The following is a 22185-nucleotide window of genomic DNA, read 5'->3' as shown; positions in this document are numbered from 1 at the left end:
ACAGACTTCACTTTGATTAATTCATTGGTTGAATGTTACTGAAGTCCCTAACGGTGGCGGAGATTGAGAAACTTTCTTGGTTCTCTCATATTTGGGAGGTTTGTGACATGCCCTGATCGCAGCACACTGCTGTCTTATCTTTAAACGTCGAGGACTGGCCTGTCACTCATCATTGTTGCTGGAGACAAAACATCTGGGGTTACTGGTCCCGTGGAGGTAGTCCAGCTATGCTGACCATGGGACATTTGGGAACATACTGCTCAATGTGAAGTAGTCTAGTAACTTATCTCTGCGTCACGGTTCTTGATTCCACAGATCAGTAGCTATGCAAGGTATGGTGAATATTCTCCGGCCCAACTGCTGTTTCTGTCTACAGCACAGCCGGGGTGGGAGACAAGTTCAAATTCACACCAACATTCCCTAAGTATGTTTGCTAAGATCACCTCTGAGAATGTGTGCGTGGGAGGGGGCTGAGCTATGTGTACTTGGCCTACAGTTAGTTCTCCACTTCTTCAAAGCCATGACTTCCTCTGGCCAAACACGCCAGCTTTCTCTTAGACCTAGATATTCTCAAAAGCACATGCCAGTTCTTGAGGCTCTAATATCATATGCCATCTTCATTGCTTTCCTTTGCATTATTATTGAAATCTGGGAAGAAGGAAGAGATTTGCTCCTCCATAATCTCCTTCCTCAACTGGAACCTTTTTTCTTCCCTTCTAAAACAGAGTCTCCTATGTAGCCCAGGTCATCCTTGAAGTTGTGATCTTGAGTGATGAGATTGCAGATGACTGTCCCCACAATCAGTGTGTAAGCACTTATTTCAGCTCTGTTCGGAGGTCAGTTTTTGACCCCTAAAGCTGTCTGAATTGCAGGAGCAGTTGGAGAGCCCCCAGTGGGGTTTGTGAACAAATCCTCGTTACTCCCACAAGTCTCGGGAGCAAAATACAAGGAAAATGCTGTGGCATTCACAGTCCCCTGGCCTGAAGCATCTCAGTCAGACCTAGAAGAATTAAACCGCAGGCAGGGGTAAAAAGCAGCAACCTAGACACTTTAGCTAAAAATATTATACCTATGATGTTACATAAGCACCTAAGGTGATAAGGCAGACAAATTTGTTTCTTTGCTTTCCTTTTTGATAAGATATATAGAATATATGATGAGAAAAAAAAACAAAGTTAGACTTAAAAAAGTCTATAGACTGCCATAGAGCATCTGCCACAAAACCAGAATAAATAATAGACAAGGCCCACACACTCCCATTGGTGTATGTATGCATCCATATATAGAAACCATTCAAAGCCCACCTTCGTGTGTAGCACACACGTACACATTAAACATGTGGATTTAACACCACGGGACTACTTTCACTGTCTGGTGTTTTGAGAAACATAGCAGTAAACCATTTACACACATTCCCATTTTAGTAGGCACTTAGCAGTATTTTTAATTACAAGAAAGTTTAACAATCCAAAACTATTGATAAAGTACTAGTGATGATAAAAGAACTATTAATAAGGGAGCACTGGGTAATCTATTATCCATTCATTGGCTGCTTTCTGTGAACGTTCTTCTTTGTTAATGGTGCCAGGGATCAAAGCCAGGGCCTGGCTCAAGCTAATTTTCCAACAGAGACTAAGTTGCCCACACTAGCCTAAACTCACAATCTTCCTGCTTCAGCCTCCATAGCAGCTGAGTTATAGACCTGTGCCAACAGATGCTGGGGATGTTTGTGCCCAGGTTAACTGTGGGTCTGAGTGGGGTCTTCTGAGTCTTTCCTGCACAGGTGCAGCCAAAGGTGTGGTTTACAGGCATGGGGATGTGAACCTGTAATTCCAGCAGCTGGAGTTTGGGCCAGGAGAGTGGCAGGTCTGAGATCTGCCTGGGCCACGGTGAAATCTCATCTGCAAACAAAACCAAAGCAGTATCGGGGAAATCTTAAGGACCTGGGGACAACAATGACCATGCGTGTACAAGGAGTCTTGATGGGCAAGAATGTAGACAGAATTTTATCTTTAAAATTTTAAATTCATTAGTGACATGTTTTTTTTTTTTTGCGTACATGTTTTTTTTGCATATTTAAAAAGAATTATCTTTATCCTATAGGGACTTTTTTTTAAGGTTAAAAAACAATACTTTAAACAAAGGCTGTTGGACCTGAAGCCTCAAGACATCACATTCTTTGTTTATAAAGTGTTTTAAAACCACAACTTGCTGGAGGCAGTGGCAGATGCCTTTAATCCCAACACTCAGGAGACAGAGGCAATTGGATCTTTGTGAGTTCTAGGCCAATGTGGTCTACACAGTGAGCTCCAAGACAGCCAGAGCTATGTAGAGACACCCTGTCTCAAAAAACACTACCCCCCCCCCCCTTGGCCGGGCGGTGGTGGTGCACGCCTTTAATCCCAGCACTCGGGAGGCAGAGGCAGGCAGATCTCTGTGAGTTCGAGACCAGCCTGGTCTACAGAGCTAGTTCCAGGACAGGCTCCAAAGCCACAGAGAAACCCTGTCTCGAAAACCACTCCCCCCCAAAAAACAAAAAAAACCCACTACCCCCATCCCAACCAAAAAAACCTACAACTTAAGCCTCATGCCACAAAACAGGAAACCAAACATGTATGTTCATATATATATCTTGGTCCCTGTATTGATTTTTTACATCACTTTACAATTTAAGGGAAAAAGTATTATGAATTTAGCTTTTATTCAAAATTAAATAAGCAAAAGCAAAAATTTTAAGAAACTTGTACAAATTACTTACATAAAAGAAAGATAATAGAGACAGTCACAAATCTGCAACAAATAATTACCAAAGGGTAGGTAGGGCAGCATGGATATAACCATGTCACAGCACGGTACTCTAACTGGGATATGAATAAGGCATAACTAACATTGGCACCGAGACCAGAGGAAAAACAAAACAAACCTTACAAGCTTAGTTCTACGTTAAGCTCCTCCTCCCCCAGATCCTCGACGGATTTATACGCTACCTAATTCCTTAATACAAGCTATCATGTCAAACTCTAAATGACAGAGACGGGCAGTTAATGTGAAAAGCCCCCTAGAATGTACAAGCTAACTGGGTGAACCGAGTTCTCCATCTACCTTTATGTACATTGTAATGTAAACCATATTTTCACAGTTTTAAGTGTTTTATGAATGGATGCACAGTACCATGTCAGGTCTGCAGTTGTTCCTGGAGACTGGCTCTAGACGGCATCCCTGCCTGCCGGCCGTGGGGATGCAAGGATTTACATAAATAGGAAACTGTCAGAGTCAATGGCCAAGACAGTTGAGCAAGAGCAGGATTTCCAACAACAAAGAATGATACTCTGTACCATTGTTGATACACTTGTGCAAATAGAAGCATCAGGACAAAGAAATCTGAGGCAAATTCGATCTGCGAAAACGCCTAGGACTACCGCTGTAAACGTGGGCAATAGAGGACCCTCAGCAAGTTCACTCTCTATGGCTTTTTTTTTTTTTTTGTCTTTTAAAATTTAAAGCCAGAGTAAAAGCACACACACTACCCATACAAACACACATATGCACGCACGCTTGCATTCACACAGGCACACGCACGCACGCACGCAGCATCCACACAGAGTACTTAGTTCAATTAGAGTAGGGTACATAGTGCAACTTCATCACAACGTAGAGGTTTAACACACATTTAGTGTGTGTTTTCTGTGCAAGTTCTTAGTGGTCTAGGACCCAGTGGAAGGTATTCATTTGCAGATCCACGAGATTCAGGAGGTTGAAGAAAAAGAGTTTCCTTAATTCCTACACCAGCACTGGGTGTGCAAAGGCAGCGGACAATCTGGCCATCGACGGAGCCAGATTAGGGTGACTTTAAAATGAGATCCAACCGCTCTCAGCCTTGGGGCTAAGAGCAAGCTAAGGAAGATCCAAGCAGTTCACTACTTAGATTGGTCTCTAGAGAAGTAAGTCAGGATATGCTGTATCTTTGTTAGCCGCTCTTCCAGAGACTTCATTGACAGTACAGAGAGCTGATACCGAGGGTCTACAGGAAGGACTGCCAGCAGCCACCAACACCACGCAGGCCCATTGGGGGTCGCCTAAAACCAACCAAACAGTTCAGAGTGTTAAGAAAATATAATAGTAAACACTACAAAATAACCATGCTAGGTGCTACCAAGTCTCTTCATCATATAAGGCAGGGGATTATTAAGCTGACAGACACTGAGGAACTGAAGCTGGGAACTGTATGTAATCACCCATGGTCTCTCGGCTCCCATGCTATGGAGTTAGGATTTTACTCCAGTCCTGACTGCAGCCCTTCGGCAGGTGCCTGTGACTTCCACCCACTATAGACATCAACAGCAGCTCTCCTTCCAACAGTCAAATGTCCCCAGTCCTGCCAAGTGCCTCACGGGGCCAAACCTTGGTATTTAAAGCACTGCAGGAAGTTAATTGATACTTGAAATTTTTATTCAAAAATTAGAATCCTGAAAAAGAAGAAAAAACTTGGCTTCCCAATTTGAAAGATTAACATGTCTCTGGCAAGGCAGTTCCTGTACATTTCAGGAGCAGCCACCAAGACAACAAATTTAAGCAAAAGAATTTGAGAGCCTGCCTAATGTTCACTGTGCTGGTGTTCACAAAGCACGAGACACCAACTTTCAGAACAACAAAGGAGCCGTGACAGTGCAGACGGGATGGCTCCATTCACTGGCTGCTCTATGTCTATGTCCTTCTGTGTCCCAGACAACATTTCCCAGAACCCTCTCCTCCACATATCTCCAGGTCAGACTCAGCCAGGCCAATGGCACTCGTAGCACAGGCCAAAACTGGAAAGAGAGGTCATTATTCTCTAGAAACTCTTCCAAAGTGTGTGTGTAGGGGCGGCATTCCAGAGGATTCTAGGAAACCTCCACTCGGCTGATGCTGACGGACAATGGGCACTCCCTGGGGTCCTCAAACTGTAGCACTTTCCTCACAAGTTTGTGTGAAGCCCGGTGTTCTGCCATTCCAGATGCATCATTGTGACATGCTGTTTGACCTCTGGAGTGGTTCCCACTGACCTCTCCTCCAGTCTCCAGTGGCGGTATTAACTGTCCATCATACAGCGCACTCGTTCCTGGACTCCACTCAGTGGTGGCCTTGTTTCCCTGACTCCTAAGGTATCATTAATGGAAACCAGTGGCAGCGACTGAACTACAGGACAGAAGTGAGGGCAATGGGGAAATACCATCGGATCTTTAAAAAAGTTACTTTCTAAAGATTTTAAATGTACTTTTCTACTTTGTCTTATGAAAGCCATTTCTATACTGTTTGGCCAGATTCAACACCAAAATGGGCAAAGACATGGCATAACACTAAACACAGCATGGGTTCTGTCCTCAGATGAAAAGAGAATCACTGGGATTTGACAGGCTCAGACCAACCTTTGAAGGATGGAAGGAGAGATGGTGCCTCACAAGGGGATCTATTATTGTTTGATCTTCGGATGTTTACATCTATTCTACTATGGTTATCTTCTAACCATAATATGCTGATTCAATTCAAAATGCTGTGCCTAACCCTGGTTCCTCGTGGGTCTGTGATTGGATTCCCCAGGGTAGAGAACTCCTCATGGTGTCTGCAATTGCTCCTACAGAGCTCCATGCACGGAGGGTACCTTAATCACATCACTAGTTAGGTTCAGCTTTACATCAACCCCAGTACTTGAGTGGACCCCAAGAATGATAGTTATAACAGAAATGTCAAACACAGACAGACAAGAGGGACTTGAAGCGGTGAATAGGACATAGGGATAAAAGGAGAGGTGAGCAGTTTCTAAAAGATGGAAAAAACATACATTTCTCAATGGTCAAAGTGGCAGTTGATGGCTTGGAAGTACAGTGGCCTCACAGTCACAGTTTAATGGCAGCCAGTGTTCCATCTGAAAGCCCTCACCCCTCTGGAAATCCGTACACAAGCCCTTCCTCCCCCTGAGGCCCTCTTTCCTTGAGGCATCCTTGCATGCAGTAGGTATCGGTGCTCTAGAGAATGTACTTGTAATTCAAAAGATGGGATCAAAGAATATAACACAAGGAAATGTGTAAAGTTACTGGGTTTATGAAAAAGTAAGACCGTCGGTAGCAACATCTTACCTGGAGGTTTTCCTCCCTCTCAGGCATTGATCCAAAGTGTTGAAGGATTTGGCTTCGAAATCTGTCTCTTAAATTCTGAAACCAGCTACAGGCTTGCGAGTACACCAAGTCATGAAGCTCTCTCAGACTCTGGATTTCATCTCCATTCTCAATCTAGAAAGAATGGCTGGTAAGATCTCTGGGTCCAGTTTCCCAGCCCTTATCATCAACCACATAGAACACAAAAAAGCGCCGCTGAACGGAGGAATGTCCACACCAGCGCTGGACTGTCAGCGTGATAGCCTTATGCAATATCAGCTGGTGTTTCCGCCCTACAGAGTCCTATTGGGAGTCACCGGGAAGAGCATGGCCTGATCTCCACTGAGAGCAGGCAGCAGTCTAACCGACAGCCTGAGAAGAACCAAATTATGGTGGACAATGAGCTCTGGTGTGAAGGGCTGCACAGATTTGGAATAAAACAGTTACTTCAATAAGAAGAAAAATGGGTTGTCTAGGGTGCAAACCACATGGCAGAAAGCAGTATTAAAAGGGCAGCCATAAACACATCTTTTACCAGAGAACTGGGTCAAAACACAGAAACAAAAAGCAGCAAAAATACTTGCCCCAAAATTGGCAAACCAAAAGGCAGAGAACAGAGTATACAATTTTCAGCTTCCGCCATAAAAGCTGTAGCCCCTCCATGAACTACTCCATGAACCCTTTAGAGCCCAGATGGTGAGTGTGAGATGAAAGGCGTCTTCCAGCCAGGAGACGCACAGAACACAGGTGGACAGTCAAGGAACTCATGCATTTTTATAGGCTCTACCGCGCTCCTGTCCCACTGGCCATGTGCCTGGATGGGCTCTGTTATGGCACATTAATTCATCAGAACAAACAGCAAGCAGGTGCCTGCAAGACAGTTTGCTGGGTAAAGGGACATGCTACAGAAACTGACAACCTGGCTGGGGACCCACATGGTGAAAAGGAAAACGGACTTCTAAAAGTCGACCTCTGAACCACACATGAGCACCATGGCACTTGAGTGCCCTGTCCCCACACCGAATGAATGAATGAACGAATGAATGAATGTAATATTTTCTAAAAAGCAGAATGAGAGAGAGCTTTGTGTTAGACAAAAACAAAACCAGCCAAGAGGCAAACAAATTTCAAAAGCAAGCTTTTTTAAGGTTAAGGACACTGCTACAATTAAATGGAGCTTAAAATTTCATTAGACATTACAGAAAGTAGAATTACTACCACAAAAAGAAAAGGTAAATAATAAAATCGAGATCTTCCAGAACAGAACAGAGAAAAACAAAAGCAAAAAGCCAAAACATATGAAAGAATCCCTAGACATTGTTATGGCCAAAGATGAGCCCTGTCTCCAAAACATGGCAGCAGTTTCTAAACACACTTCCAATACATTACTCTCCTAGATATGAGCTTTCAGCCATATATATTCAGTTATACACACAAGGGACTTTTTCATAAAATGTGATATATCATTATACAAATTTACCTAAAATTAAAGTAGGCTCAAAAGTTTTACAAAGAACACTGTCTTTTGCAAACAATTCCATCAGCCAAGCATTATCAATCAATTTTCAATGCATTCAATATTCTTCCCTAACTGACAAAGTATCCCCCATAACATCTATTTTTATTTGTTTGAGTCAGGGTCTACATAGCCCCATCTGTCCTGAAGCTCACGCTGTAGACCAGGCTGGCCTCAGACTCAGAGACCTGCCTGCCTCTGCCTCCTCCTGCATGACATCGTTCTAAGAGAGAACGGGCAACACCAGGTCAGTCAAGTCTATCACCACAGAGGCCGTCAGCATGGTGCAAGGGCAAGACACAGCACTTGGAGTCAGTCAGCTGTCAATCACTTTTGTTACACATCCTAGATCCCTGGCAAACGAAGCGCTCTTGCTTCCTCTCTCTGGCTGCTAACTGTGAGAACTCCATGGACTCTCTGTGAGGGTGCCTAAGCCCACCACTCAAGAAACATCGACTGAAATGAAGGCCAAAACAGATCAGTGAATAGTGACAACGTAAGACCTATGTTTTATCCTGCCTTTCCCATAGAAACCACTTCAATTTGATACAATTCCAATTTGGTAAACTAGGTCCTGACAACATTGAGAAGCCACATCGACCCGGTAGAAAGATGTTGGTCACTATAACCTTCCTTTGGAAAGCTATCAGCAGCACATATACACTGGCAATGTCTTATCTAGGACATCCTACCATTTTAAAGTAGCATACAGTTGTATTTATTTTTATAATTAAGATTGTTTTTGACATAGGAAAAATCCCAACACACAGTGCAACCAGGAAAGAATTTTGTGTTTATTTTCACATTAAATTTTAATCTATGAATGATAATAATTTTAATTATTAATGAATCAAATAAAATAAGGTAAAGACAAACTTAAAACTTCGATGACCCAGAAGTTCAATTTAGTCAGTTGCTACTGTTAAGTGGTTCCTGTGAACACAGTACTGCCTGGGATGCCTGGGACATGAGGAGACTGCGGATTCTCATCCCCATGTTCTCCTGAATGAGCAGATGACTCAAGATCGAGGTAAGGAAAAGCAACGGGAGCTAATCCTTAAAAGTGGCAATGATGACTAGAACTGGTTCCTGTGTCCAGAAAAGCTCCCCTACATGTAGGTACTGAGCCCTAGGATGCGAGAGCCCAGAACACACCTGAGAAAGAACATTTTCAATACCTTAACATCTTCCAGATACTCAATGTCTGCGGTGCAGTATCCATCTTTCATTCCTCTCTTTAAGACTCGGAACCGCTTTCCTCCAACCGTGTCGACCACAGACCTTCCGTCAGGTAAGAAATGCACATTTCGAATTTGTAACATACAACCGTAATCTGCAAAACTAAAAGAAAACCAGTGTTTGAGCAAACGTGTGTGAAGTCTCATCCAGACACAAAGAAAGATTCAGTGTAAACAAAGACGTCAAAGGTCACAAAGAGTCTGCCTACCTGTTTTGTGTATCACTGACACACATCCCGAACTGCTTGGTTCCAGTCTGTATACTTCTTCGAATCATGAGCCTGTATCTGGGCTCAAATACGTGGAGAGGGCAAGGCACAGTGGGATAGGCCATAGTGCAAACAAATATTGGGACATTCTTGGTTAAGCTGAAAGAAAAGAAGTTTCATTGTTATAGGCCAAATCAAATGGCAAAAATATATCAGGCTTACAACAGTAAAAAAAAAACGGGTTAAGCTGAAAGAAGTTTCATTGTTATAGGCCAAATCAAATGGCAAAAATATATCAGGCTTACAACAGTAAAAAAAAAACGGATGCAAAAACAACAGCAAGGTCTATTTTAAGCATGTGCTCTCCATTCCTGGCTAGAACAGGAGGCAGCTCCCCTTCCTCAAGTTCACACTGCTGTATTTCTGTTCCTCTTATTCATAAGCCTGAATGCTAAAACAGTGGGGATCATATAGAACTAACTATTTTAAGAATCAAAAGGAAGTTTATCATAACTAACATTGTACATTGAGAACTTGTTTCAAAATACTTCCAACACAGGACAGAGTTACAGCTCTTATCACAGAACACTGAGAAGAAAATGGGCTCCTAAAATGGACACAAATTCTTAAGCATGGTGTTTTAAAGCTATCAACAGAGATAACTAGATAAAATAATGCTCTGTCAGGTAACTTAGATGACGTCACCTTTCTTCTCCCAGACTGTGAACAGTGAGAGGGCAAAGGGCAATGCCCGGGTGGCAAGGATGAGAAAGCCTGGCCTTGTGGGGGCAGCGGAAGAAGAGATGAACATCCTAGCGCCTGGCTCCACAGCAGAAACCCCACAGGGTTTTAAGGTAGGAAATGTTTATTTTTCTTTGGATCAGGGATTTTCCTTTTAGAAACCCTTTAGATGCAGAAAGGGATATTCACAGCAGCACTGTGGGGAGTGGCTGGAAGCTGGCAACTGTAGGAGGAGACCGTAGAGCATGGGCAAAGCATGGGGTGGCCGAAGATGGAGGGCCAGGCTGCCCACCAGGAGGCCCAGGGCTGCACTGACTTACAGTGTGCCAGCACTGTGAAGAGGAGGGAGGGATAAGGCAGCCAGCATGGTACATGTCTACTGGAGTAAGTGTCTGCTCTGGTAAGGTCATGGAGGGCGCATTCCACAGCTACAGCTCTGCTTCCTTCCACTCCCTTTACATATTGCTGCCACATGACCACTAATGACCTAAGGACACGCGATGCTCAACAGGAAAGCCCAGTTAAAAAAAACAGCCCTGCTAGCAAGCACAGATGTCCCCAGCTTCTGGCCACTGCTCTCGGCTTTCCACTTGCTGCCCCTGCCACTTGCTGACTCTCTCCTAAGGACGGGCTGGCTGCCCTACTCTGCTCCAGATCTGTAGCGTTACCTCCACTCTCTAATCTAGGCTTCTCGCTGAGTATCAAAAGGAGGCAGAGTTTTCAACTCAATATCTTCTATCATAAAACTACACAATAAAACATCAGCTTCGTGGGAGGACAAACCACTGCCGGGCTGTAAAAAAGAGCCAGGAGCTTTTGTGCTGAGAACCACTAGCCTGGGAAGCCTTCCGTGGGCACACTTGGGAGAATACAGGGCACACGCCTAATTCCTTCTGCTTTAAGACTGAGAAATCCAGCACGTTCTACTTGTGTTTTGAAAACAATAGAAGCAAGCAGTTCCTCAGGAATAACAACACACAAAATTAGCAGTGTTCTTCAGTATTCAGTTGCAAGAAGTGATGGAAACAGTTAAGAAATTAAAAACCCAGCAAAGAAATTCAAAGATCCAAGATCAAAACAGCAAAAATATTCAGGGAAAGGGGGAAAGAGAACAAGAAAGAAGGAGTGCATGGCAGCAGAGCGTTCAAAAGTACCCAGCTCACGTCAGTCCATGGCAGTGGGGACAGCTGCGAGCACCCCAGAGTCGCCTCTGGATGTTTCCTCGTCCTCCTGCCAACCTGCATGCTCTGCCTGCTGCTATCTTTACTGAGGGTTTGATCCCTGAGGCTTCCCGTCACGTTTCATTCCCATCCCATTCCAAGTCTCTAGCCCAATGGTTCTCAGCCTGTGGGTTATGATTCCTTTGAGGGTCACATGACCCCCTTACAGGGGTCACCTAAGACCACTGTAAAACACGGGTAGCTACATTATGATTCATAACAGTAGCAAAGTTACAGTTAAGAAATATCAACGAAAGCAATTGTATAATTGGGGGCCGCCACCACACAAGGAACTGTATTAAAGGGTTACAGCATTAGAAAGGGTGAGAACCACGGCTCTAGCCTGTTAACATGCCTGCTAATGTGGGCAGATGTTCCTCCTGCTCTGGGATGAGGGAAACCAGTTCCTTACCTAGTTCGCCTCTACCTACTCCACCACCTGCTGTCAGGGCAGGAAATCCCTCCATGACCTCCAACTTTGCTTCAGTCCAGAGCTGCAGCACTGGCTCTCCACAGAACACCCGGACTCTCCTGATCGCTTCCTGGATCCCGTCTCCTCAGGGCAGGAACCCTGGTCAATAGTTGGTTACGATACACCTCTGTGCAAGACTGACTGGCTGAATCCTGCTCACTCAGGAAGGGCTCTCGTGCTGTTTTCATAATCTCAGCTAATTTAATAAGACACTTACTGTGAGAGCTCGGCCGTTTCTTCATCGTAGATTTTCTTCCTCTCTGACAGCTCATCCGGAAGATACTTCACTATTAACTCTTCCAACAGCTGTGTGACACAGTACCTCCTGTCCGCTAGATACTGAAAGACAGAATTACTGCACACTCCAGCAGATGCTTGTCTACTGTATAAAGCAGGTAAGAGTTTAACGGAGATCAAAGCCTCTGGTATGAACTGACACACTCGACTCTGACTGCATTTAATCAGTGAGGGGAGCCCTGCAGTTTGTGCAGCAACACAAGAAACCTGCCTGGGCCTCTGCTCCAGTGCGGAAGACTGGAGACACAGCTGGAACCAAGCTCCTGTGTAGAAACTGCCCTGCTAGGAGTTTTACTGGCAGCAGCCAGCCTGGGCCTGCCATCTCCACAGCACACGCCAATTTCTAAGAAGTAAAAGGAAGATGTGGATGAAGAAAATAATGCACTGTCTTATCTCGGAGACTCAAAACAATTCTTGTTTTGTCTGCTTTCAAAGATGAAGTCTCTACATCACTTTTGTTGTTGGGAGTGCTGCTTGCTTCTGTGAGATAAGGTCTCACTGTGTAGTACAGGCTGGCCTCAAACTTGAGGTTCTCCTGCCTCAGCTACCCAAGTGCTGGGATTAGAAGCTACTAATCAACTAACCACTACTACTCAACCCTCAGCCACCCGAGCCACCAGTTAAGCAGCCACATGTGGCCGGCAGCCACCAAACTGGATAGCAGAGCTGGACCATTTCTACATGCAGAAGACTCTACAGGTCAGTTGCTCCAGGTGATAAGGGCTCTGGAACAGGCGTCCAGTCTGGGTGAGATGCAGGCCAGCAGAATTTCCCCTAATAATGTCATCATTAAAACCGAACCTTCCCCTGACCAGGCAACTGAACTTTAGTCTCTTCCCAGCTCTCAATTTCTCTTTTCCTGAACAACATGGTGTCCTAGTCAGGGTTTCCATTGCTGTGACCAAACACCATGACCATAAACCAAGTTGGGGAGGCAAGGATTTATTTGGCTTAAACTTCCACATTGCTGTTCATACTGAAGGAAGTCAGGACAGGAACTCAAACAGGGCAAGATCCTGGAGGCAGGAGCTGATGCAGAAGCCATGAAGAGGATCTGCCTACTGGCTTGCTCCCTATGGCTTGCTCAGTCTGCTTTCTTACAGAACCCAGGACCAGCAGCCCAGGGATGGAACCACCCAACATGGGCTGGAGCCTCCCCCATTGATCACTAAATGAGAAAAGGCCTTACAGCTGGATGTCATTTCAGTTGAGGCATTTCCTCAACTGAGGCTCCTTCCTCTCTGATGACTCTAGCTTGTGTCAAACGGACACACAAAACCAGTTAGTACAATGGGTAATAAGCAGTGTGTACTTGGTCAGACAGAATGTATAATGTGAGTCACTTTGAAAGTAAAATCACTTTTTGTGGCTGAACAGAAACCAAACCATGCTGTCAAACTTAAGGCCAATAAACAGATACAAACGCACACGAACCTCTTTTAAGCTCTCTTTGCAGAGCGGACAATATGGCGTGTGGTCTAAACAGCGCTCAAGACAATTCTTACAGAATGAATGTCCACAAGGGGTTGTTACTGGCTCAAAAAACAACCTGAAATCGAAAAAAGTACAAGTTAGCTTTCACGCCATAAGCGTCTGTTAATAATGGACCATAACACACGTCTCTACTTAGAGGAGGAGGGAGGCCAAGCTAGGGTGCAGGGGAGGAGGAAGAGGGCAATGCTAAGTAAACTGTGCTCTCCTTAACCTTCTGACAAATCGTCATCAACAGAAGCATGCTCCAGGGGCCTAGAACTGTGCTGACTACTGCAACGACCACTGGACGGACACCAGTGGCCACCAAACACTTGAGCGTGGCCAATCCAAACTGAGCCTTGAAAGCACTGGTGTCACCAAACACTTGAGTGTGGCCAATCCAAACTGAGCCTTGAAAGCAAACTCAAAGTAAATGTAGATGTCAAAGACAGTTCAAAAAAACAAAATAAAATAAAGTATGCCAATGATGGTCATCAGATTTTTATATAGACTCATTAAAAATGGTCCTTCATAGTTTGATAAAAGTCTCGCTTCATAAAATAAACTAAAAAAAGTACATTCTGAGCAAACTGTACAGACACAAGTATGAAGATGCCATGATGAATTCATTTTGCATAGTAACTTCAAATTTAATTTAGGGAAAGAAGGACTTAGCTTGGCATGGAGGAGCAGGTATTTAAGCCCAATCTTTTTTTTTAAAGATTTATTTATTTATTCATTCATTCATTTAAAATACAGTGTTCTCCCTCCGGCCTATATGCCTGTTTGCCTGAAAAAGGTCCCAGATCTCATTACAGATGGTTGTGAGTCACCATGTGGGTGCTGGGAATTGAACTCAGGACCTCTGGAAGAGCAGTGCTCTTTCTTAACCTCTGAGCATGTCTCCAGCCATAATCCCAATATTTTAACCTAGCACTCTAGAAGATGAGGAAGAGCAATTATGAGTTCAAAGCCAGCACAGGCTACACAGTGAGATTCTGCTTCACAAAAGGAAAACATAATAAATATGACTGAGGAAGCACTAGAATGTAATATCAGATATGACTCTCAGTACAGAAAACTGTATTTATTCTATAATTATTTCATAAAGATAAACCTCTGGCTTTCCCAGCATACTGCCAGATTTGTATATGCTTTAGAAATCATACGGTGTCATCCTTGGATAAGGAAACTGAGCTTCAGAATGAAAAGACCTGCAGAGGAGCTCACAGATGCTTATGCTCAGCCTAGTATGGCCAGTCCCAGGCCTTGGATAGGTTGTGAACCCGCGAGTCTACCATAATTCATGGAAATGAGAGAAGTCCTTTCAAATGATTCTAATGGTCAGAATTATAAATATTTACATAATGGAAATCTTATTACATGCTATTTTAAGAGGACTTGATGGTTACTATGAGAAGGACAATACATAAAATGCATAATTTGTATTCTTATGCAATACATTACAATTTCCCACATTCTTTTCCTAGTTGACCAACCAGGTTCACCCTACACTGAGGTACAGGCTGTGCAAACACTGCCTTACTGAAATCTGAGATTCAGAGATCTCTTTCCTCAAAGGTGTAAAAAGCTAAACCTAGGAGTAAAATTCTACCTTCTGATCTTTAACCAATATCACGACTTTATCTTACCCAACATTACCTTTAGCTATATGACATTTCTATCAATATAGTCATCTTAAAAAAATGTGATACACTTACCTCATACAGAGAGAACATTCAAAATCTGAGACATCTATTAATTCTTCTGGGATGTCACCATAAGCTAACGAAAACACACAGTCTTCACGGGGAGATTCTATTGAAGAAACAGACAGGGTTTTACTACTTAGGGAAAAGGTTCAAAGGCCATCCTAAATCAGTACCTGTCGGGGAGGAGAGCCTTACCACCTTGCTTCTTCAGCTTGTTCCTCCCATCTTCATTAATAAGCATGTCCTGCTCTAAGAGAGACAACTTCCTTTTCAGCAGAACACCTCTTCCCTGAGCGGACAGTAAAGGTTCCGAGGACACGCGTTTTAAACCATCTTCTCTGGCAGGCACTGCTGCAGTATTGATGGCTTGTGCTGACCGAGCACGATTTAAACTCCCTTTGACAGGCTCTGGGGCATCCTCTGGCTGTTCTTCCGTCTACAGAACACAATAAACAAAGGTAACTCTCTTCTTCACCGTTTATTCTTCTTGCCCAAAAGAAACGTGGAAGCAAGATCTTAACTCATTTAATAAAACTTTTTAGCTCTAATACTGGGCAGTGAAATGACTTCTGTCAGTGTTTACACGGCCTTAGACATCAGCTGCTGATGTCACAATGAGGTGGAAGGCAGTGGTGCTAACGGAGACAAACGCTCTGAGACGAGAATAAAATATTTACAGCCACCTGCGTCTTCTAAAACACTGTCCGTTCTCTGACAGTTAAGTGACCTAAAATGGTCGTCAAAGAGAAAACATTTTACATACCAAGCTTTAGTATAAGTCAACAGCTGCAGACAGGATCCTGTAACTATAACTAGATAGGCAACACACGCTTAAGCATGTCTTAGTGCTTGACCACGAGAAAGTGGGGTCTTAGCTGTAAGGAGGCTGGGGTACAGAGCAAACGGTCATCTTTTCCACCCCTTACCTGCTTCAGGCTGAGCTCACCAGGAGAGTGAGGCTCTTCCACTACTGAAGGAAAACCAAAAGGTTTGTTTTTACTACATGGTAGGGAACTCCAGGAAGACTCCTTCAGGCCTTCCTTTAAGTTGTCAGGTGACAACAAGTCACACAAGATCTGTAAGAAATAATATAAAGGTATAACAGAAGACATATACTGTCTGTAAGAAATAATATAAAAGTATAACAGAAGACATATGCTATCTGTGAAGAATGGCAACATAATTACCTATTCAAATTCTGGGAGGTGTTTGCAGCAACAGGCATTATTTTTAGTGATCAGGGGGAAAAATAAACATATTTTAAAGTTTCTCAAACCAAGGTATGTCTCAGCAGGGATCATAGCACTTCAAGAAAAAAATGAGGGGGAGTCAAACCTTTGCAAGAAAGGAAGACATAAAGTGGCCCAGAAGGCACTCAAGGGAAAGGCTGGCTTTTTACATAAGGATGATAAAGGGAAGGGATTTTATGAGAAGCAGAAACTAGTCTATCAGTGAGCCTGATGCTATCAGACAGACTGAGGTGTACACACTAGTGTGTTTGAAGGTTGGAGCTTGACTACTGTGGTGTTGTGTGAACCAAGGAACCTGGACTCAAGCACAAAACGCTAAAGGTGCCCGTGTTTACACTGAACTTAGCCTGTCACTGACCAGCTACCCATATGGTGGCCTGTACTGCTGGGCACTTGCTTGGGAGCAAAGAGCTGCCCTGCGACAGCTAGGAGTTCAAATGGAGCTGGCTGCACGACAGACACTTCAGGGTGGTCTGGTGAGCAATACATGCCAGTCACTCACATAAATAAACAGGTTTATTAAGATGGAGGGAATGCCTGGCTGAAAGAAAAAGGCGTTTTATAAACTGTCATATTTCTATGTGCAGCAGAGTTAGGTTTCTTGAGTGTACCATCGCTCAAACACACAGAATTTGGTTATCCACAAATCAGTGTAAGGAAATAAACACAGTGTGAATAGAGCAAGTCTGTAGATGCTCAAACAATATCCACTTACTAGAAAGCCACCTAGGGCCTGGAGATGAAGCTCACGGGTAAAGAGCTCTCACGTGACACTCTCACAGGCTCAGTGTGAGCCCTAATACCGAAAAACTAAAACATCAAAAAAATCTATGCACATACACATTTATAGTTCCTCTAATTAAAAAAAAAGAAAACACTAAACACATCTCTACCCTAGAACTCAGCAACTCCTCTCCCAGGTATTTGCAATGAAATGCTTTGAAACAACAGTAAAACAAACACTGCGACCACCACCACCTCCAAAAGAGTACCACGGAAACAAAGCAAATGAAGATCGCTACCAACTGAAAACCACAAACTCTGGTGTGTTCATGTAGTGGGACACGTGGGTCAAAACCAAAAACTTCCCACATAGAGTATGTAAGCAAATGGAAACCCAGAGTACACATCGCATGCCTCACACAAAATTCTAGAATAAGCAGAGTTCTCCTGCGGGGACAGAAATCCCAATGGCAGTTTCCTTGGGAGCATGAGGTGGCGACTGACTGCTCTGGGATGCTGGGAAAAGCCTGGACGGGGTGGGCACTGTCACACTGCTTGTCTGCTCCTAAACTCTCACTGAACTGGACATTACCTACTTTGTATGCACAATACTCCACGGTTTATAGACTATCGTTGTCAATGAGGAGGATACCCACCAGCATGGAAGGTGCAAGGTTCGAGCTCCTTAAGTGTCTGTAGTCTCACCAAGAGCTAATGGCAACAGACACGGGGTCAGAGGACAAGGTTTGTGAAGATGCTGGGCTAGAAGGTATGTGCACACCTCGCTGCTGGATTCTTTATTCTTATTATTATTTATTTATTTATTAAAGATTTCTGTCTCCTCTCTTCACCGCCTCCCATTTCCCTGCCCCTCCCCCAATCCACTCCCCCTCCCTCATCAGCCCAAAGAGCAGTCAGGGTTCCCTGCCCTGTGGGGAGTCCAAGGACCTCCCACCTCCTTCCAGGTCTAGTAAGGTGAACATCCAAACAGCCTAGGCTCCCACAAAGCCAGTACGCGCAGTAGGATCAAGCTGAGAAGTCGCTGCTGGATTCTTAAGGGAGGAGAAGATTGAGAAAAAAATCTCAAAATTCTCCTAGTTCAGGGCGCACAAAGCTCCCCAAACCAGCCTGTTAAATTTATTTCCCCAGTTCCAGGGGTGCTGATTCTGTGAGATGGGGCTCAGGACACCTTGTAGTTGACATAGACCCAGGGGATCCTTATGAAAGGCCACACTCTTAACACCATAAAGGACAAATGACGTGGCATGTTTTGTGAGCACTGAGGTCACATGGCTAGACTCTAAATCAGAGGATTTTCTCAAAGAATTTTCCAAAGACCCTCTCTTCTCATATGCTGTGTCAGTTCAACTAGAGCTAATTGCCTTTTTCTTTTTTTGATGACATTGTCTGTCTAACTTGGTTTGATCCAGTCTTCCAAGTCATTTGATCACAGAACTCTTGTCTCTCACTCTCCACTCCTTCCAGTCCCCACTGTCTACTAAAATAATAGCCATGTCAACCTTTACAGGGCAGTCTATGCAGAGATGTGTGGAGCGCTGAGATAAACAAGGCAGAACAAGCTGACGGGGCAACATGACGGTCAACCACGGGAGGAAAAGGGCCTGAGTGAAAGGCACAGGCAGGTCCTGAGATTCCTGAGTGAGGGAGAATGGAAATACCTCCCAACAGAGACTACCAGCTTTGTTCTGACTGGACAATTTTGGAGTATTTACGGAGAGATAGCTTGGGGGTGGTACATAAGTCTAAATACAAAACTTGTCCGTCAGCACCTTGTACGCATTGGCGGTAACTCTGTATCATGTTTTCAGTGCTCTTGTGCTTTGTGTTTGACTGTGACTAATCAGTCACATACGAACTTTTTCACACAAGGCACGGCATTCCATCCCCAATGCTTCAGGTGTTTGATTTCAAATTAGGGATGTTGAACTTACATTTGGAAGCATCTGTATTAGTAAGCTAAGCTACCACACTGAAATATCTGCGAATGAAATTCATTGATTTCATCAAGAACTCAGTATCTGAAGATAAAACCATGCTTGTCCCACTGCTCCTCAGATAAAATTCCTCCCTGCATCCCTTGTCTCCGTTTTATAAGGAGCTTTGTGGGTGTCAGCCTGGCTTAGACGACAGACGATTGGCAAACATACTGCATTACCTTTTCTACCTGTAGCTTTGCGGGTGCAAAGTCTTCATCAAGGGCTAAGCACTGGAGGAAGAGCTGTAAAGCATCGCCCAGGAACCCTGCGTCCTGCAGAACCTTCCCCTTCCTGAAGTAGACCTTCAACAAAGCACACACACCAAACTTTATGCACGGAACTCTTGGCCAAAACCACCCAGGAAAAAAAACAAAGGATTCTCAGATATGTGGATTCTGCAAACCGAGAAGGACAAAGCATATGTGCTACTCCGAAGAAATGCTAGTGGGGAAACTGAGGCCTCAAAGTGAATGAACTGATGTTCATAGCAGTTAGTGTCTCTCAAGAACAGAGATACATCTTCACTTGAGAGATTACTGATGCAAAGACTTATTCATCTTTTATTTGTGCATGCGTGAGTGTGTGTGTGTGTGTGTGTGTGTGTGTGTGTGTGTGTGTACGCAGGTGCTCGAGGAGGCCAGAAGAGGGCATCTGAATCCCTCCAAGAACTAGAGTTAACAGGTGGTGTGAACAGCCTTCCATGGGTGCTGGAAACTACGGAATGTATCTTTCTCTTTAAGTCTGTCTTAAGAAAGTACTTATAGACACAGACTCATCAGAATCCTTGTTGTCTTACTTTTCTCCATTATATGAATTCAAGTCCTATTACAATAGGTGAATCCTAGGAACCACATGAATTCTGCAAAGATTCAGTGTGCGGGTTCTTCCACAGCAGGCAGCTTGGAAACATCTTATGTGGTCAGAGGGAAGTGATCTTATGAGCCCCAGGATCATGAGAACTAAACAGCGTTTTAAAGGAGCTAAATACTGTCCATATCCATTCTTAGCTATCATTTCAATTGGTGAAGAAAATCACACTTCTTTTCAAAAAATAATTTTGGGTTATTTCATGCATATGGAATTCGGCTTACAGTATGTGTGTGTAGCAGACGCATGCCTGGTGCCTATGGAAGCCAGAACTGAAGTTACAGAAAATTCTGAGCTGCCACATTGATGTTGGGAATTAAATCCAGGTCCTCTGGAAGAGCTGCCAGTGCTCTTAATCACTGAGCCATCTCTCCAGTATAAAAACTATACTTCTTATTACACTGTTTCAATGAAAATACCAGAGAAATTGTTCCTTTTTAAGTCTTAACGCTATTTGTCTTGTGCCAATGACTAGGAGAGCAAATCAGGAGAATGGTAAATGGATCACATCTTATACACATCCCTCAGTCCTTCTAAAATCCTCCCAGGCACGGCCAACTTGTATAAATTCACTGTCCAGTTACCCCACGGCAACCCTATCATCTCACAGAATCTCCCAGCTTCAAGGGCCATGCTCTTTCCATCACAAACTCTTTCGGGGAGTCAAGCTTGAATCCATCTTACAAAACAGCAAGTTGAAATTTTTATTTAAAAATATGCATAATATTTTTCTGTGTCATGAATCGCTTGTAATTTACTTGAGAAAGAAAGGTGTTGGACTTTTTGGGTTTTTTTTTTTTAACAATTAATTTTTTTCCTGATAAGAAAATTGGCTTAACATACTTATCTTAACTAAATTTCTAGGAGGCTATATATTTCTTTTCAGAAATGATTTTCTTTTGTGTATATGTGGTCTTGTGTAGGCAGGTATGCACAGAGGCCAAAGGCCAATCAATGCCACCCTCAGGTGCCACCTTGTGAGCCCCAGGGCTCTGCCTGTCTCTGCCTCCCTGGCACTTGGATTATTAATCTGTGCCAAGACACCTGGATTTACATACGGGTTCTGAGGCTTCTTGAACTCAGGCCTTTAAGCTTGTTTGGCAAACACATCATTGACTTAGCTCCAAACTATGTATTCCATCTGAGGCCAACCACACATTGTGTTAAGACTCGTCACTCTAACTGAAGTTCCTCAGAGCTGCACTTTGAAACCCATGCAGATGTGAAGTCACTTTACCTCGGGCCAGTTGGGAAGCTGAAAGAGAACCGCGTTTAGATCCTCGATGGCCGCTTTGAACTCCTGGAGGCCAGCATAGGACTCTGCTCTGTAGATCTTGAGAGTCAGGTCGCTAGGCTCTGAAAGAAATAGTTCACAAGGATCTGGTTATTTTAGAAAGATTACTATGCTAATCTTCAAAATATTATTATAAGAATGACCAAGATAAAAAACACTGATGACAACTTATGCTGGAGAGGTTGAGGTAAAGGGAACACTCCTGCATTGCTGGTGGGAATGCAAGCTGGTGCAGCTCCTTTGGATGTTAGTGTGTCGATTTCTCAGAAAATAAGGAAACAACCTTCCTCAAGGCCCAGGAATACCACTTTTGGGTATATATCCAAAGGATGCTCAATCGTGCCACAAGGACATGTGCTCAACTATGTTCATAGCAGCATTGTTTGTCATAGCCAGAACCTGGAAACAACCTAAATGCCCCTCAACTGAAGAATGGATAAGGAAAATGTGGTACATTTACACAATGGAGTACTACACAGCAGAAAAAAAAGATATCTTGAATTTTGGAGGCAAATGGATGGAGCTAGAAAACATCATTGTGAGTGAGGTAACCCAGACCCAGAAAGACAATTATCACATGTACTCACTCATAAGTGGTTTTTAAACATAAAGCAAAGAAAAACAGCCTACAAGTCACAATCCCAGAAAACCTAGACAACAATGAGGACCCTAAGAAAGACATACATAGATATAATCTACATAAGAAGTAGAAAAAGACAAGATCTCCTGAGTAAATTGGAAGCATGGGGACCTTAGGAGAGGGTTGAAGGGGAAGGGAGAGGCAAGGAAGGGAGCAGAGAAATATGTAGAGCTCAATAAAAAGAAAAAAAAAGAAATGATTTGTGATTCCTAAGCCAATATAGCATTCTTGCAATAACTTCTTACGTCAAAAGTTGAACAGAAGTCTTATTATAAGATTATTTTAGTGGTGAGAATTATAATTAGGAATACTGAAAATGTTTTTGTGAACAAAAATTACTTGTATGAAGACTTCTCTTAGCTGGCACATCTTTAATCCCAGCACTTGGGAGGCAGAGGCGGGCGG

General features: G+C 43.6%; 1 protein-coding gene across 2 annotated transcripts in view; it reads right to left on the bottom strand.

Moving 5' to 3' along the window:
* Positions 1 to 2506: 2506 nt before the first annotated feature.
* Lonrf1 (LON peptidase N-terminal domain and ring finger 1) overlaps positions 2507 to 22185 on the bottom strand; it is a 33319-nt gene continuing 13640 nt past the window's right edge. Inside the window, exons 2-12 of one of the 2 annotated variants that reach the window (XM_041673964.1) lie at positions 21084 to 21202; positions 19159 to 19281; positions 15936 to 16085; positions 15205 to 15445; positions 15019 to 15115; positions 13259 to 13373; positions 11745 to 11866; positions 9095 to 9253; positions 8826 to 8988; positions 6114 to 6266; positions 2507 to 4076 (exon numbers count right to left, since the gene is read on the bottom strand). In XM_041673964.1, the coding sequence (XP_041529898.1) occupies positions 3918 to 4076; positions 6114 to 6266; positions 8826 to 8988; positions 9095 to 9253; positions 11745 to 11866; positions 13259 to 13373; positions 15019 to 15115; positions 15205 to 15445; positions 15936 to 16085; positions 19159 to 19281; positions 21084 to 21202 (1601 nt within the window). In that variant the 3' untranslated portion in view covers positions 2507 to 3917. The remainder of the gene's footprint in view (positions 4077 to 6113; positions 6267 to 8825; positions 8989 to 9094; positions 9254 to 11744; positions 11867 to 13258; positions 13374 to 15018; positions 15116 to 15204; positions 15446 to 15935; positions 16086 to 19158; positions 19282 to 21083; positions 21203 to 22185) is intronic. The other variant, XM_041673965.1, reaches the window with a different exon arrangement.

This window comes from Microtus oregoni, unplaced genomic scaffold, assembly GCF_018167655.1.
Source record: "Microtus oregoni isolate MIOR12 unplaced genomic scaffold, Mior012 000024F_ref0000369, whole genome shotgun sequence".
Lineage (NCBI taxonomy): Eukaryota > Metazoa > Chordata > Mammalia > Rodentia > Cricetidae > Microtus > Microtus oregoni.
The sequence above is the reverse complement of the archived record's forward strand: the minus strand, read 5'-3'. Positions and strand labels throughout refer to the sequence as shown.